Source organism: Panthera uncia (assembly GCF_023721935.1).
Source record: "Panthera uncia isolate 11264 chromosome B2 unlocalized genomic scaffold, Puncia_PCG_1.0 HiC_scaffold_25, whole genome shotgun sequence".
NCBI lineage: Eukaryota > Metazoa > Chordata > Mammalia > Carnivora > Felidae > Panthera > Panthera uncia.
The window spans coordinates 5,058,303-5,074,224 of record NW_026057581.1 but is presented as its reverse complement, the minus strand read 5'-3'; the positions used below and the strand labels follow the sequence as shown (position 1 = coordinate 5,074,224).

The 15,922-nt window shown below is 47.2% G+C and overlaps 1 protein-coding gene across 1 annotated transcript; it reads left to right on the top strand.

The window, feature by feature from the left end:
* Positions 1-3,446: 3,446 nt before the first annotated feature.
* Positions 3,447-14,155, top strand: NRSN1 (neurensin 1). Its single transcript, XM_049654966.1, has 2 exons — positions 3,447-3,659; positions 12,866-14,155. Exons 1-2 carry the CDS (start codon positions 3,447-3,449, stop codon positions 13,262-13,264), a joined length of 612 nt encoding a protein of 203 aa, XP_049510923.1. The 3' UTR covers positions 13,265-14,155.
* The last annotated feature ends 1,767 nt before the right edge of the window (positions 14,156-15,922 follow it).

Below are 15,922 nucleotides of genomic sequence, written 5' to 3'. Positions count from 1 at the left end.
AGAAATTGCCTCAGCCATCCCCACGTTTAAGCAACCACCACCCTCATCAGTCAGCAGCCACCATCATTGAGGCTGAGACCTTCCACCAGCAAAAAGATTATGGCTCGCTGAAAGTTCAGAGGACGGTTAGCATTTTTTAGCAATAAAGTTTTTTTTTTTTCACTTAAGGTATGTACATGTTTTTAGACATAATGCTATTGCACCCTTAATAGACGACGGGATCATGTAAAAATAACATTTATATGCACCGGGAAACCAAAACCTTCATTTGACTTGTTTTATACAATGGTTGCTTTCTTCTGGGCATCTGGAGCCTAACCTGTAATACCTGCGATCCACCTGTACCATTTAGGCATCATACGCAATACTGAAGTTGTTAAACAGACAAACAATACACAGCCATTTAGGCTACTTAATACCAAGTCATTGGCCTCGCTAATAGCTTATACACTCTTTTAAACTGAAGCTTCACGTGTACTATAATGGTCAAGAATTGGGGACAATCTGACAATCCATCAGTGAGAGTATGGGAGGAGGTGGGAAAACAGTAGACCCAGGTGTTTATCCCACAAAAATAATTGACTCCTGTAAATGCATGACCAAAGACTCCTGGAAAAGTATCTCAAAGGAATTAGAGGTTATCTGGCTCAACCATCTCATTTTAAGGGGGATAAAACCGTAGCTCAGGGAGGTTAATGAGTTTGCCTGCCATATCATGACCAATACATTGTAGATCAAGAACAAGGATTAGAACCCATTCTGTGTCCTGTGTGGCTAGCAAAGCATAGGCCATGTTCTTGTGCTCTGTATGTCTGGAGAAGTAAATAAGGCCCATTGGGATTCCTTTCCTGGAATGTATCTAACATCACTGAAAATCCATTCCGACTTAGAGTAGAGCCTTCCATCACTCAAGCCCAAAGAACATTTGTTTTATGACACTTTCTGTCTCTTTTATGATTTTACCCATATTTTGTTTAACAAAGTTGGATTACTGAGTCTTATCCTATAAAGCAGAAACATTCGACCTCATGTATCGGAAACAGCTGTGCGGGTAAGACTACAATATGTCACAGCCCTGCTCTGCATCGAAGCTCAACTCTGAGGGAAAAAATGACTTCAGCATCGAAGGAAAATAACTCCTACTATTGCTATGAGGGATTTATTTTTGCTCCTGTCCTATTTTTGTCCTTTCTCCATGTTAAAGTCTCTGAGGCTTTGTAGGAAACCTGAAAATACATATTTGGATGAGTCGGTCTGATGATGCAAGTACATGATTCAGTCCATACTCCAGCTTTCGGTATTGTCACATTTCGTCTCCTCCCTGACTCATGGTGTGTGACCTTTAGCAGATGACTTTCCTGTGCCTCAGTTTCTTCAATGACAAAGCAGAATTAGTCACATATGGCTCCCATCTCATCCCTTGACCGAAATTTTATTACAGTGTCTTAAAAGAAAGTGCCTTTAATATTATCCTACTTATGTATCATTAGTAATAGGCCCTTATTAATCATCTTCATTGTGTAAGCATCAAGTTAAAAGTACTGAAGAGATCATCCTAACATTTAAAATACGGAAACTAGGTTAACAAAAGAATTAGATCCATCAGGCTTTGCTGCTCTAATCAGGCAAAGTACATTCTAAAATCTTTATTTTTTATGAAATAATATCCTTGTGAAATGTTTAAAAGTTAGAAAAGAAATGTTTTAATCTCCTCCCCTGCCCTCTCTTCCTGGGTGATTTCTCCTGGCTGCCATATCTGAAACAGGGAGAAAGTCACTAAACATAGTGACCAACACTTAAAAATAGGAGGTCACCATCAGTAGCATATGTCTGCATCATTTTTCTAAGATCAGGGCCATTTTCTTCATGAATTTGACTACATTTTCTAACCAGAACCGGTTTTTGGCTAACAGCACACCTTACAAGATAATCTTATGGATTCGCTTTGTGGCCATGGGACAGGAAAATGCTAACTATCTCTAGCTTCAACTTTGATTTTTGCCGCATAATTCTATCCAACCAAACTAAGTGGCCACACAGGGGCACTTGCCGGACCTTTAGGTTAATTTTTTCCTTGCTGATAGATACATATTGCTATGTGGTTTCTTGATAAGTAATTAGAAACATTTAATATGTCTTCTGTTAGCCTGGGTTACAAGGCAGGCTCTGTGAGACCCCTTCTACATCGTTCCTCACTTTGTTATTTTGAGACTATGTCCACACAGGGAAAACCATCTGGAGGATAACTGGAAAATCGAAACAAGTATTTCACATTTCCAGCTACATATTTATCTGCCTATATGGAGAGAAGGAAACCAAATATCAAACAGAGAATTACTGAGAATTCCCTCACTCACCAAAATTGCTGTCTCTCAACAATTCCTTTTTTTTCCCCCATGAATTAATAACCAAATGCTTCTCTCCAAGGGTATTGATTAGGTCAAATCAGGTAGAAATTACCATCTTTTTTTAATATTTATTTTTGAGAGAGTGAGGGAGGGGCAGAGAGAGAGGGAGACAGAGAATCCAAAGCAGGCTCTGAGCTGTCAGCACAAAGCCTGACGTGGGGCTTGAACTCACAAATCGTGAGATCATGACCTAAGCCAAAGTCAGATGCTCAGCCGGCTGAGCCACACTGGAACCCCAGAAATTGTCATCTTTAAGAGGACAGAGACCCAAACAGCCCACCCAGTATGCACTTTCATTAACAATCCCCTGGCTTCTCGCATATACTAGCCACTTCATGCAACGCAGTGAAAGGCTGGGTCTACCCTGTCCATTATGCTCTATCATCCCACATGGACAGATGTATCCACAAATAACGACTTAAATATCTAGTGTTAGAGTCAGTGAGGTGTAAATTATTGGCTGAGCCATTTGTGATTAATAAAGCATGAAGCGTCGCTGCTCAGCAGCTTTCAAACACAGCTTCTGTACAACCTGACCATTAGCTAAGATGTTAGAACACGATCCATGAGATCTAAAAGCAAAACTGCAAACTGCTAAGAGTAAACTATGTATTTTCCACAAGGGAACATGGTTAAGCATCCGAGAGGACAACCCAAGATAAATTCCATCTGTAGCAAGGGAGAGTACCTGCCTAATTCTTTAACATGTGAGTGTAAAGACGACTGGATTCTACGGGATTAAAGATTTCTTGTCAACACAGTGAAAAATCTCAGCTTCTTGCCTTCGTTCGTGTGCTTCATGCTTAAGTTTCTGCATAATTTAAGTGAGCTGTGCTATTATGTCTCATTTCATTTATGGAGAACCAGTTTCTAGTCATTGAGTGTTTGGGGGTAATTTTGCATTAAGTAGAAAAGCAGAGCAGCTTTTAAGAAAAGCTCAAATAGACTTTCAAGTAGACTAACGTTACTCAGCCTGGTTCGCACCTTTAATATGCCTTTTAATCCTGAAGCCAGAGCTCATAGGGCTGATGGCTGTGGATGTTGTCATTCCAGCTGGGAAGGATGAGTTCTTGCAGCAACATCTGTGGGACCAAGCAAGCACAGGCTGCCCCTGAGGGCGGGCACCAGCGCTACGGAGTCCGGTCCTACCTGCACCAGTTTTATGAGGACTGTACCACCTCGATCTGGGAGTATGAGGATGATTTCCAGATCCAGAGATCACCTAACAGGTGGAGCTCAGTATTCTGGAAGGTAAGGAAAGAGGTTAAACATAAATAGGTATCACTGTCATCATTGTTAACTATTTTTGCTACTGTTATTCATGTGCCGCTAAATTCATCAACCGTGAGGACGTCCATAGGCAAAACATTATACACTTCCAGCCCCCCCCACCCCCCCGCATAGGCTTGGTAATTATCATTTAACAAATTACAGCAATTATGAAAAAGGAATCCTTGGGTGCTGCGAGAGAGTTAATGCTGAGACATAATACAGTGGTCAGTATGCCAGCCCTGCCTCTGCCAGACCCGTGCTCATGAGGCTGTGAGCTCCAGCTTCTTTGAATGAAGGCGCCCCACCAGACAGTGCATTCGGTCACTCATCGTGTCATCAGTGAGCTCCTGCTCCATGCCAAGAAGTTGCAAAGTGCTAGAGGTTAAAGCGGTGAACAGAAAGGAAAGCCCTTTGCAACCCATTGTGGGGAACGGACCATAAACAAATAAACCACATGAGAGAATGTCAGGTAGTGACAGCTGCTATGGAGAGAAATAAACTGGGACAAGAGGGCAGGGAGTGACAGAGGCCTGGAACTTACTGTGCTGATCCTAGACAGCCCTTTGGAGGAGACGGCACTTAGCAAATAACAGCATGAGTGCAGGGAACAGAGCTATTACCTGGCTGAAGGCCCTTCTGGGCCAGGAAAATAGCAAGTCCAAAGCTCTGAAATGGGAACAGATTTGGTGTTTGAAAAGTAACAAAGAGGTGCAGTCTGGCTGGAGTGGATTGAGAGGGGGGAAAAGGATCCAGAAAAATAACAGGACACAGATGATTTAGAGCCTTGTGGATGATAATGAAAACCTTGGCTTTTACCTTGAGAGAGATGGGAAGCCCACCTGAGCATTTTAAGTGGAGGAGTGACATGATCTGACTAATATTTTAACTGGATCATTCTAACTACAGTATGGAAAATAGGTTATAGGAGGACAATGGTATATGGGACACTATGAAAGAATCCAGTCAAGAGATGATGATGGTTTGGATGGTGGTAGTAGAGATGGGGAGAAGTAGTCCGAATTAGCACGAAGTTTGAAGAGCAAGCCATCAGGACGTGCAGTGAAGTAGACCAAAGTAGAAAGAGTCAAGCATGACTCCAAAGCACGCAACCTGAGCCATTTAGAGAACGGTGTTACAATTTTCCGGGATGAGGAACACAGGGAGAGCAGTGGGGACGGTGGGGAACCAAGAGTTTGACCATGGCCATGATACATCAGAGCTGCCTGTGGGGATCACATCAGACACGTGAGTGGGGCTCTCTGGTGGCACTTGAAACGCAGCTCACGGATTGGGAATCCCTGACATACAGAACATATAAGAGGCACCAGACTAGACAAGATGACCCAGGAAGAGAATATGGACATGGAGGAGAAGAGGGCATTGGGATGTCTGAACACTTAGAAATCAAGAAAAGGGAAAGGATTTAGGAAGTGATGCTGAGAAGACGCAGCTGTAAGGGCGGGGCTTCTGGTCCCCTCCAGCTCGGGGATCCCGATCATCTTCAACTCTCTCCCAGAAGATCCCAGAGTGTTTTACCTTGATATTGTCCGACACTTAACAATGTATTGGCAATACAGTTTAATAAGAGGCAGTGTCACATACTGGTTATGAGCACAGACTCTGTCCCCAGATTACATGGGTTCAAACCTCCACTCTTCCATTTAATTGGCTGTACCTTTGGGCAAGTTATCTGACCTTATTGGGCCCTCATGGTGATGCTACTGGGTAAAGTTGTGAGAGGTAATTAAGATAATACTTACAAAGAGCTCAGCACAATGTCTAGTGTGCACTCAAGCATTCGTGTATTAACTACTATTATCAGATGTCATATGGCACACTGGGTCCTGAACTGGAAATAAAATTTGAAATCTAGTTAATAAATAAAGTACTGGGTAACATAGTTGTTAATACGGATTACCCAAGACCTGCATTAATTTAACATCTCACTACTGTCATGTAGTCTGTATTCAAATTGGTTGAGCCCGCATCCTTGCCCTGTAGAAATGTCATCTCTGATGAATCCTTACTGGCGGGGACAGACGAAATACATAGCCAAGCTTGGCACATCTTGTATTTACCCAGTTAAGTGGGTGGTTGCTTTCCTATGTGTCAAAAAAACAAATATTTGCCTGACAGATCTGTTGTGCCAAGAGCGTAAAATGCCACTGTCATACAGGATATTGAAAGTGTTCTCATGGTTCCAAAGCACTCGCGGTGTGATTGGAGAAGCTGTAAATCTGTCAGACAAGATATAGGTATGGATTTAAAATAAAGAACCTCCAGTAAGTTATCAACCCCAGAACTCGAATTTCAGGACTTTCTCCCTTCTAGTTTACACAAACAAGATTCACAAGTATTTGTTCCCTGTTGTGCTGGACCTACTTCAGAGTCTAAAAACAGGCAAAAGTCCATGGCCTCCTGGACTTGTGCCAGATGATATTTCAGCATAATCCAAATCCTAGACCCAGATCCTAATCACAAAACACCAGACTGGGCATTCAGAAGCTTGTAGTCAACCTGAATCACCTAAGAAATCATGGAATTCATGGTCTTAGAGACTCACCTCTACCAAGGGAATAAACGAACTGGTCTTCTGTTTCCTCCCGGGGAATACGAGTGAATGCATTCCAGCGGGTTTATGAAGTGCTTTGTATCAATACAGAGAAAAGCACTGATTGTGCACGTTTCCATTATGATTCTTTTTTATGGTATTTTTCTTTCATTTCAAACTGCATCTGTAGGTGGTTCAAGTTATGGGCTTCCCATTTCCGCGTTCCCAATGACGTGGGGCTAACGTCTTGTTGGTCTCCTGCCAGGGGCTAAGTCCGCGGTGCCTCAGCAGGACTCTGCCGCTAAGCCAGCTCCTTAGTAGGCAGCAGCATGGAGGGGTTAATGAGCATGGAGATTGAGTCACATGGGCCCGAGTTAGAATATTTGCCCTGTCACGTGGATCTACACAACCTGTGTCTCACGATGCTATCCTCCCTCCTCCCTCCCTCCCTTCCTTCCCCTTCCTTCCTTTTCCTTCCTTCCCCTCTCTCCCTCCCTTCCTTCCTTCCTTTTCCTTCCTTCCACTTCCTTCCTTCCTTCCTTTAGTTTATTCCTTCCTTTTTTCCTTCCTTCCTTTTCCTTCCTTCCTTCCATCCTTCCTTCCTTCCTTCCTTCCTTAGGTTGTTCCTTCCTTCCTTCTTCCCTTCCTTCCATCCTTCCTTCTTTCCTTTTCCACGAATGTTTATATGTCCACTATGTATAAGGTTACGTGGTAGGCTCTGGGATTCATTTGTGAATAAGACCCTACTCTTCACTTGTGAGTTAGATACCGCCTTGACCTGAAGGAGCCCACAGACAAATAAGGTAGACATGTCCACAGACAGTTACGATACAACGTGATAAACATGGCCCTAAAAGCAGTCACGGTACTTACCCGGAGCACAGGGACTTGGGGGGCAGGGAGGATCCAATGCAGCCTGGAGAATGGCTCCCCAGAGAGATCACCCGTGAACAAGTGGGAACTGGGCATCCTGCTAGGAAGAAATCTATTCCAAAAGCTGTGTGTGAGAGATGATGGCACGATCAGGAAACCGCAGACAGCTCAGTACGCCCGGGGCAAACATTCAGAAGTTGGAGGAGAGGGGTCGAGAGGTGAACGGGGGAATGTATAACTAGGGCCCGATCACAGACGACTTGGAAAGGCTTTGAAATCGAAATCTCTAAATAAAAAATTAAAAAATAGAAATTTCTCCAGAACCTTCCAGCTTGAGTACAGCAAGGGGGCAAGTTCATAAACCTAGGCTTTCTGGATCACCACATGGTTGCCTCAGCCACAACCAATTTATCCCAGTGCCTGCAACACCTGCCGTCTGCAAAAGCCCCTGTGACCTGGTCCCACCTACTCCCTACCACTCACTGTGCTGCCCAGAAATCCATCAGGCTGTGGTGGCACTTTTCTTTCTTACCCTTGCACTTGACCTTGACTAAGGCTGCTGCCACCTGCTTGTGCAGCCAAGCACCTCAGTAAGGCAGGTATAAAGGAATGGGAGCTGTCCACTCACCCCCGATCATGCGTTGCTTACCTCAGGGCCATTCCCCTCCTTACCTTCTCCTCAGCCCATGTCAGAAACCTCTCAAAGTGTGCTCCACTCAGTGTGCAGGTACAAAGTAAGACTGCCACCTCCACAGCCTCACTGGCCATGAGGGTGACTCTGGCCCCTCTCTTTTCTCTCAAGACCCTCCTCCCATCTGTCCCAATCACTCCGGTTTCCCCCCTGAGCTAAGTCAGAGTTTAAACTTCTGTCTTAGATTTTTTCTTCAAAGCTTTGCTAGATATTATGGAGTTGGTTTTACACTAGAAATGAGAGAAGCTCAGGGCGCCTAGGTGGCTCAGTCAGTTAAGCATCCAACTTCAGCTCAGGTCACGATCTCATGGTTCCTGGGTTCGAGCCCTGTGTCAGGCTCTGTGCTGACAGCTTGAATATTTTGGGTCTGAGGAGCCGTTGGGACATTTTTGTGTCAGTCCTCCTATTGGCTGTCAGGAATACAGGGCTAGCACCCAGGAAGGGAATCCAGACTAGAGCTGACGATTGGAAGGCATCAGTGTATCAGTAGGAGTTGAAACTACAGCCAGAGACTCGACCCTAGAGAGATCATCTTGAACAAGAGATGTGGGTCAAGGGGGACCCCTGGGGAACGCCAATAATTTAAAAACATCTGGCAAAACAGTTTGAGAGTGAGTCATTAAAGATGTAGAAACAGGAGACAGTTGTGTCAGGGAAAATAGGTGAAGGTTTTAAGAAGACCCCAGTGCTTAACATCAATGACCACAGAATATTTAAATGAAGTAAGAAAAGAAAACCCGAATCGGCTTTGACAATGAGGAGGTCATTAGTGACTTCGGAGAAACCAGTTTCAGTGGAGTTGTGGGACTGAGCTCGGATATCAAGGGTTGGATGAGTTCAAGCAGTAGCTAGAGGGAGACTCAAGGATCCGGAATCGCTTTGGAAGATGGAAACAAGTGACTGTTCACGGGCTGGAGGGACAGAGCCTCCATAGGGCAGAAGATCACGTGGGTGGCCAGGTAAAGTGTGAGGAAGGACCTGGACCACAGCCAGGCGGGGGTTGCTGTTCTGTAAAGCCCAGGGTCCCCACAAGCAGGTCAGGCCAGGACATCCCTCGGGGTTGACTTCTGTCTTGTTGTACCTCCCCTGAGCGCTACCTGGAGGCCAGCTGGCTCTTTCCACATTCAGCTCTGTCCGGCTCCTCCCTATTCCTCCTGCCCTGCTAGCTCTGGCTTCCAGTGGTCATTACCACGTCCTCTCTGCCCGAACATCTGCGCCCGCTGCTCTGGCTGCCAGCCTGCTTTGAGGAGTAAACAGAGGTGTGCTCCGACCTCATTGGCTTGCACAGAGACAGTGACGGGGACGTTGGTCAGAGCTCCAGCAGGCTCTGGCTGGTGGCCTCCAGCAGCAGGATCTTTGGAATCCAGGTCCTCCTCCCTGTCCGTTCCCCCTTTCCAGCCGCAGACACTGGATTTTCACACATCCCCCCCACCTCCCCACAGCCAGGAGTCCCTGTCCTTGTGGCCATCTGTGAGGTCTGTCACAGCTGAGAGAGGCCCTTCTCTCTTGGCACTGGGCTGAGCTAACCACCATGTGCACCAGGCTGCCCTGCCAGGTCCCAGGGTCCCCTCACCCCATGGTGTTCCAGTTCTCTGCATAAAGCCAGGCCCCTAAGAACCTCTGCGCTGCATTTTTAAAACTCTATTTAATAGAGCCCCCTTCCCTGTAGACCGAGGACCACCTCAACTTGGAACTGTGTCCCGGGACCATTTTTACGGCTCTGTACGGCATCACTCCCCAAATCTTTCTTCCTTCCGATGCATCCCATCATCCCCTGTCACGCTGTCAGACTCTCAGTTAAGACATAGCGTTCTTCAGATGCCATGGCTGCCCCTCCAGTCCTACCATCCCTCGCTCTTCCTGGCGTGTTTTCACAACGTTGAGGGTCCTCTCTGGCCACATGTCTTGAAGGTCCCCTTTAGACTTGTGTGGACGGCATCTCCCAGATCCTAGGAGTTGGCTGTTGGCCACCATCGTGCCCCCCTCCATGGAGGGCAGGCCCCTCTCTGACACTCTGACTCAACAGGGAAAAGGGAGAAGGCTCAGGGAGGCCAGCCACTTTCCAGTTCTGCAAGTGATCAGAGCTCTGCCATCTGCAAAGCGTGGCTCGCCTTGTAGCTTCTGAGTGAGCTTCCAGGACTGGATTTTAATCGATAAAGCACTGCTCAGTTGGGGAGCAGCGCTGCTCTGAGAATCAGTCACCTGGCTCTGCAGTCAGCAGCCTGGAGGTTCCAGCCAGTCAGTTAGGAATATTTATAGAGTTCAAGGCGGGAACGCGAGATGCGGTGATCAAGACAGAAATAGAAGACCTGAGCACTGACCTTAGGTGCTCTTCAGAACCCCAGAACCCAAGATGGATACGTTCCTGCAGAGTCCTGAGTGTTTGAGAATTAGTGCCAGTTCTCAAGGAGGAAGGTGATTTAGTAACATATGAAGCATGTCACCATGGATATTTAAGTTAGTTTATGCATTCAGAATTTTCCAGTGTGACTCATTTTTCAGGTTATAAATAATGGTTAGTCTTTGGAGGTGAATTTGCCTCCATTTTTAGAAAAATGTAGAAAGCCATCCAAAATATTATATTTTACAACCCAACTTTTCCTATAGTGCTTAAATCTTACGTAGAATAGTTTCTGGGTTTTGTTTTTTTTTTTTTTTTCAAAAGACATTATATTGACTCTTTTCCAGTTTCTTTACAATCATGGAAATCTGTCCCTATATGGTGACTAAAACTCTGTTGTAATTTTAAAAATAATAATAATAGCAGATAATGTACAAATAGTAACTGGTGAACTATGGTGGGGAGAATAGAAGTGGAGCAGGGGACCTGGGTTCGAGCCCAGTCGCACCACCTGCTAGCTATAGGACTTTGACCTCCACTTCTTCGACCCTACAAACCCCAGGGTCTTATAGGTGAGGTGGGAAAAAAATACCTACTTTTTGTAAGATGCTGGCGATGATCAAGTGAAAAACATCAAACACTGTGCCTAGGTCTTCACAGACACCCAATAATACTAGCTAGCTCTCCGACAGATTTGTGAATATGTTTTCCTTCTATTATCCAAAGTAATAAAGAATTACTGAGGTATCACCCTGAAACTTAATAAATAAGTTAAATGAATATAGTTTAAATTCAAAGCTCTAGATTAAATGGTGTTATGCATTTGGCTAGGAATAGGAGAAAATGAAAAATGTGTTTAAAAAATAAGTAACTATATTAGCTGTTCTGGGGTCCAAGTGCCCAGAGATTGTTGTAGCTCTGTGGCCAACATTTCACAAGAATGCATTTCCAAGTAGATACCATAATAGCTACTTACTGCTTAGCCAGGCGCTGGGCTAAGTGCCTTTGAGCATGGCCTCACTTAGTCCTCGCTAGAACTCCACGAGGCAGTAGGTATGATTATCATTTATCATTTTGTAGATGGGGAGATTAACGGTGAGAGTGTTTAAGTAAGTTTCCTCATATGACTCAAGTCCTGGTTGGCAGTGCTGGAACCCAAGCCTGGATCTGTTCATTCCCAACCTCCAAGCCACCAAACAGCAAACAATACTCTCCCTCCTCAGTGTGTTCCATTCTATTCCAACTTGAGCTGACGCAGTCTCATCTTCCAACTGCTACTCCTAGAGCTTCTCAACATGTGCAAGGGGAGCCCAAATAACTACATGTGAGAGGAGAAAGGACACTGGCCTGGAGCTCACATCTGTGGCTTCTAGCCCTGACTCCGCAACTTGCTAGCTGTCATCCCTCCCTCCCTCCATCCCTCCCCCACTCCATCCATCCATCCATCCCTCCATCCACTTGCTAGCAGTGACCTACCCTCCTCAAGGCTACATTTCCTGACCTGTAAACTAGCAATCATGGTTCCTTCCCACTAACCACTAACTTGGGAAATGGGTGAATAGTTATATGATCGCCAGTGACCTCCCTCCAAATCACCAGAAAGATACCTATATGTTGGACGAGTTGAGTTTATCACTCATCACAGTGAGAGAGGTGATACCAGAGGGTCTCCTAGGGTATTTCAGTAAGAGGATGAGGAAGGATGTATTCTAGGATGTGGGCCTTGGGTGGGCGATTTGGGGGCAGGGGGTCTACAGGAGCCAGAGTTCCCTCTGGATTGTCAGGGCTGATTCTATGGTTGGATAATAAATAATTAATAAGTATTATCTATAGGGAGGGCAGACCAGGGTGGAACTAAAGCTGTACTTGGTAATGAAGCAGCCGTCATTTATATGAATGGGGGGAAGGGAAGGCATTTGATATTTTGTGGTTTGCACAATGACCTTGTTTTTGTCTGCGCTTAGACAAAATGATGACACAGACTTGTTTTGTGTCACTTCGTCATGGGTACAGAGGGAGCCTGTCTGATGTTGATGTTCTGTGACACAAATCCTGTCAAAGGAGAACAATGTGGCATCGCTGGGAGCTCCCGGCCAGCTTCCCACGGCATCAAGGTCTAGTGGATAGAGTTAGGTTAGTTCCTGGATGTCAGGCCTGCTTTAGTCTTCTTCAAAGACCAAAGGAGAGGGGCGCCTGGGCGGCTCAGTCGGTTAAGTGCCCAACTTCGGCTCAGGTCATGATCTCCCGGTTCATGGGTTCAAGCCCCCCATCAGGCTCTGTGCTGACAGCTCAGACAGAGCCTGGAGGCTGCTTCAGATTCTATGTCTCCCTCTCTCTCTGCCCCTCCCCTGCTCGCACGCTGTGTGTGTGTCTCTCTCTCAAAAATAAGACCTTAAAAAGAATTTTTTTAACCCAGACATTTCCAAAAAAAAACAAAGGCCGAAGAAGACCACGTAAGCCAAAGGTGGCCTTGTCAGCTGCAAAGCATCGTACGAACAGCTCAGAGGGAAAATCAGGGCAGTGCTGCAGATTCCAGTCGGTATTAAAATCAGAAAGGTCCCTCTTCACCTTCTTTTATAACTGGGAAGTTATGTAGGCTTCTCCTAAAATTTGGGGTGAGTGGGAATGGAATATTAACTTCCCCCCAACAACGAGGCCTGCCCTGGGAGGGCTCAGGAGAGCCCAAGCACCGAGCTCACCCTGTCCTGCTTGGCTGTGTCTTTCTCCAGGTCGGACTCATCTCCAGCACGGTCTTCGTGATCCTTGGACTGACTGTCCTGGCGGCGGGCTTTCTCGTGCCCCCCAAGATCGAAGCCTTTGGCGAAGCCGATTTTGTGGTGGTCGACACCCATGCTGTCCAGTTTAACAGCGCTCTTGACGTGTGCAAGCTGGCGGGGGCCGTTCTCTTCTGCCTCGGGGGCACGTCCATGGCAGGGTGCCTGCTGATGTCGGTGTTCGCCAAGAGCTACTCCCAAGAAGAAAAGTTCCTTCAGCAGAAGTTTAAAGAGCGAATTGCAGACGTCAAGGCCCACGCCCAGCCCGTCACAAAAGCTCCGGGCCCGGGGGAAACCAAGATTCCGGTCACTTTGTCCAGGGTTCAAAATGTGCAGCCTGTAGCGGCAACCTGAAATGCGCCCCACCCCAGGCTCCCCTCTCTGGTCACTTGGTGTTCACAGGGGGCGGGGGCGGGCTTTGAGATGATGGGGCTTGGGCTTCACTGGCCCCCCGCCGGGGCTCGGCCACGGGCGGCCCGGGCGCTGAGCTCCCCTGTGCTCCGTGCAGGTGGTTCAGGTGGTTCAGGTGGGGGTGAGGCGACCTGTCTGCTTGCACCAAGCTGCCGAGAGGGTGCTTCCGTGTGTCCCCCGGGCACCCTTGGGAGCTCCCCCAGTTATCGTGACTCTGTCGTCTCCCGCGTTAGTGATTGTCACCCAAACGTTAGTCCTTTAACGACATCTTAACATGAGGTTACTGAGATCAGATGCGAACGTACCGGAGTTCTCCACAAATCTTTTGCTTGTTTGTTTTCTCCAGTTTTTTTCTTTCTTTTTTTTGTCTCCGCACTTGGAAAGCTAAAGTTGCCAACTTTAGAATCTTGGGGAAGAAATTAACATTAGGGGTATCTATGCAGTGTCCACGGGCCAGGGAACGAGATGCTACGACTGACTAGCTGTGTGACCTTGGGGGATTTAACCTCCCTGCCTCAGTTTCCCCATCTGTGTGACAGAGATCCCGGACTGCGGTGTCAGAGATTCCCCTTTTCCTGTGTGTCCTCGTGTCTCTCCAAGGACATGTCTGCGACGTCCCCGTGGCTCTCTCCTCAGTGGGACCGTTTCAGATCTGCACTCCCAGAAAACTCTGAGTCAGCACCTACTTACCTGTCAGTATCCAACCCCAGCAGTTTACACAGTGCTGTCGTGTTTTTATAAAGACAAAAGTAAGCCATCCTCAAGGTGAGTCGGTATTAACTTCTAAAAGGGTTTTCTCTCTCAAGTAAGATGTTTCACGCTGCGGCAAGACGCGCGACCGCGGTCTTCTCTCAGAATCTGTGCCACCTTCCAGTTCTGTCTCTCTTTTCTGTCTCCCTTCCCTGGATAAATAAAATATGTGAACGAGCGGAATCTGAGGTGCACCTGTCACTCCCTCAGAGTCTCTGTCCTGAGGCCGAACAAGCTCAGGTTCCCCCGGCGACATGGAAGAATAAACGAAGCGGTTAGCGCTCTGGGGGCACGATGTTCCTTGTGCACAGTCCAGCAGGAAACGCAGGGCGAACCAGATCGTCAACAAGGGGCGCTGGCCAGATAGGGGAGAGACCATCCCGGTTCCTCAGGTTCTCACCTTGCTGTGAACATAGCATTTTACTTTTATTCTTTGAAGGCTTATACAAGCCCCAAGCATCTGTTCAAGGCAACATCATTTGAAGCCTCGTACCGATGATTCTTGGAGGATAAGACTTGAGTTGTAAAAGCCTCTAGAAAGAACAATCATGTCGGCGGGGCTTGGGAAGCTGTAGGTACAAGCATGATAAGAGCCATAAAACAGCAGCTCTGTTCCCCCCCAAAGACCTAAGAGAAACCAGGATACAGAGAGAGCAGAAGCTGAGTCCGAAAACACACGCCCCATCTTTCCTGTCCTGCCCAGGCTTTTGAGGGTCAGGTACTTGCGAGGCCCCTCACGATGCCCTCGGGAGGGATTGCAGGTGTTCTCGGGAAGCAGAAGAATGAGCAGCACAGTTTTATCTTTGAAAAGAGCGTAGACCATGTGTACTCACGGAGAGCAGCCCGGGTACTTTTTAAAGCCAGAGTGGGCTTAGAGAGCAGAATGGTCTTAGAGCCTTAGTGTGATGCTCTTGCTGGGAGCCAGCCTCTCGGCCCCAGTATTGACATTCCCACAGCAGTGCGTAAGTGCATGGCCGTTGCTGGGGAGGGAAGCCGGGAAGGCCATGCTCACTCTGTAACCAGAGGGTGGTTATGGATTCTGAACCAGGCACGTGCAGTTGGTCCAAGCCCTAGATGATACGGGCCCGCCAGCAAGTGCACAGGTGCCCCACTGATGGGCCCTGCGGCCTCGCAGGGCACCCCCGTGTCTCTACGGTGGCTCTGTGTGGTTAGTAAGCTTACCCTCATTCTTTCGAAAATCTGCCTTTCTAAACCTTCCACACATCGGACCACATCCTGTAATTCAAAGTTACCTACAAGCTGAACCCCTCTTGCATTGGCCCATTAGTCCATTCTGGACCCCAGCCTGGTCCCAGGCCAGGACAATTGTCATTCAACTGTTTCCATCCCATCCCCTCCCACCTTGTTTTCTGAAGGGAGACACGTGTGTATGTTATTGTTCCTATCTTGTCCGTGCCATCTGTGGGGTCCCTACAGGTTTTAGAGTGTATGTAGGTTAGAGACCCCCTGACACTCTGTGCACACCAAGACCAGCAGAACTGATGGCAGGAGAATGTGGCCACACCTCGGCCTGCACCGGGGCCTCCCGTGATGCAATCACGCCCCAGAGCCCCGTACCCCAACCACAGGGACACCCAAGTGTGCCCTTACTCACTGGGATGACCTTCCCAGCAATAACCATCTGCCCTTTCAGTGGCTATTGAACCCATCAAGGCCACATCAGGAAATAATAGCAATGACAACAGGACCTAATATGCACTGAGTTCAACTATCGTATGTAAGTAATTCATCTAATGCCCACAAAAACCCTGTGAGGTCAGAGCTAGGGTCATATGCCCATTTTACGGGGGAGGAAGCAGGCAAAGTCCTTGCCCAAGGAGACCCAGGATT

Bases quoted from the DNA above. Each gene is read 5' to 3' on its own strand.
- NRSN1 (XM_049654966.1), top strand. From the start codon at position 3,447: ATGTTGTCATTCCAGCTGGGAAGGATGAGTTCTTGCAGCAACATCTGT. The intron at 3,660-12,865 runs GTAAGGAAAGAG...GTCTTTCTCCAG, and splicing joins GGAGCTCAGTATTCTGGAAG to GTCGGACTCATCTCCAGCAC.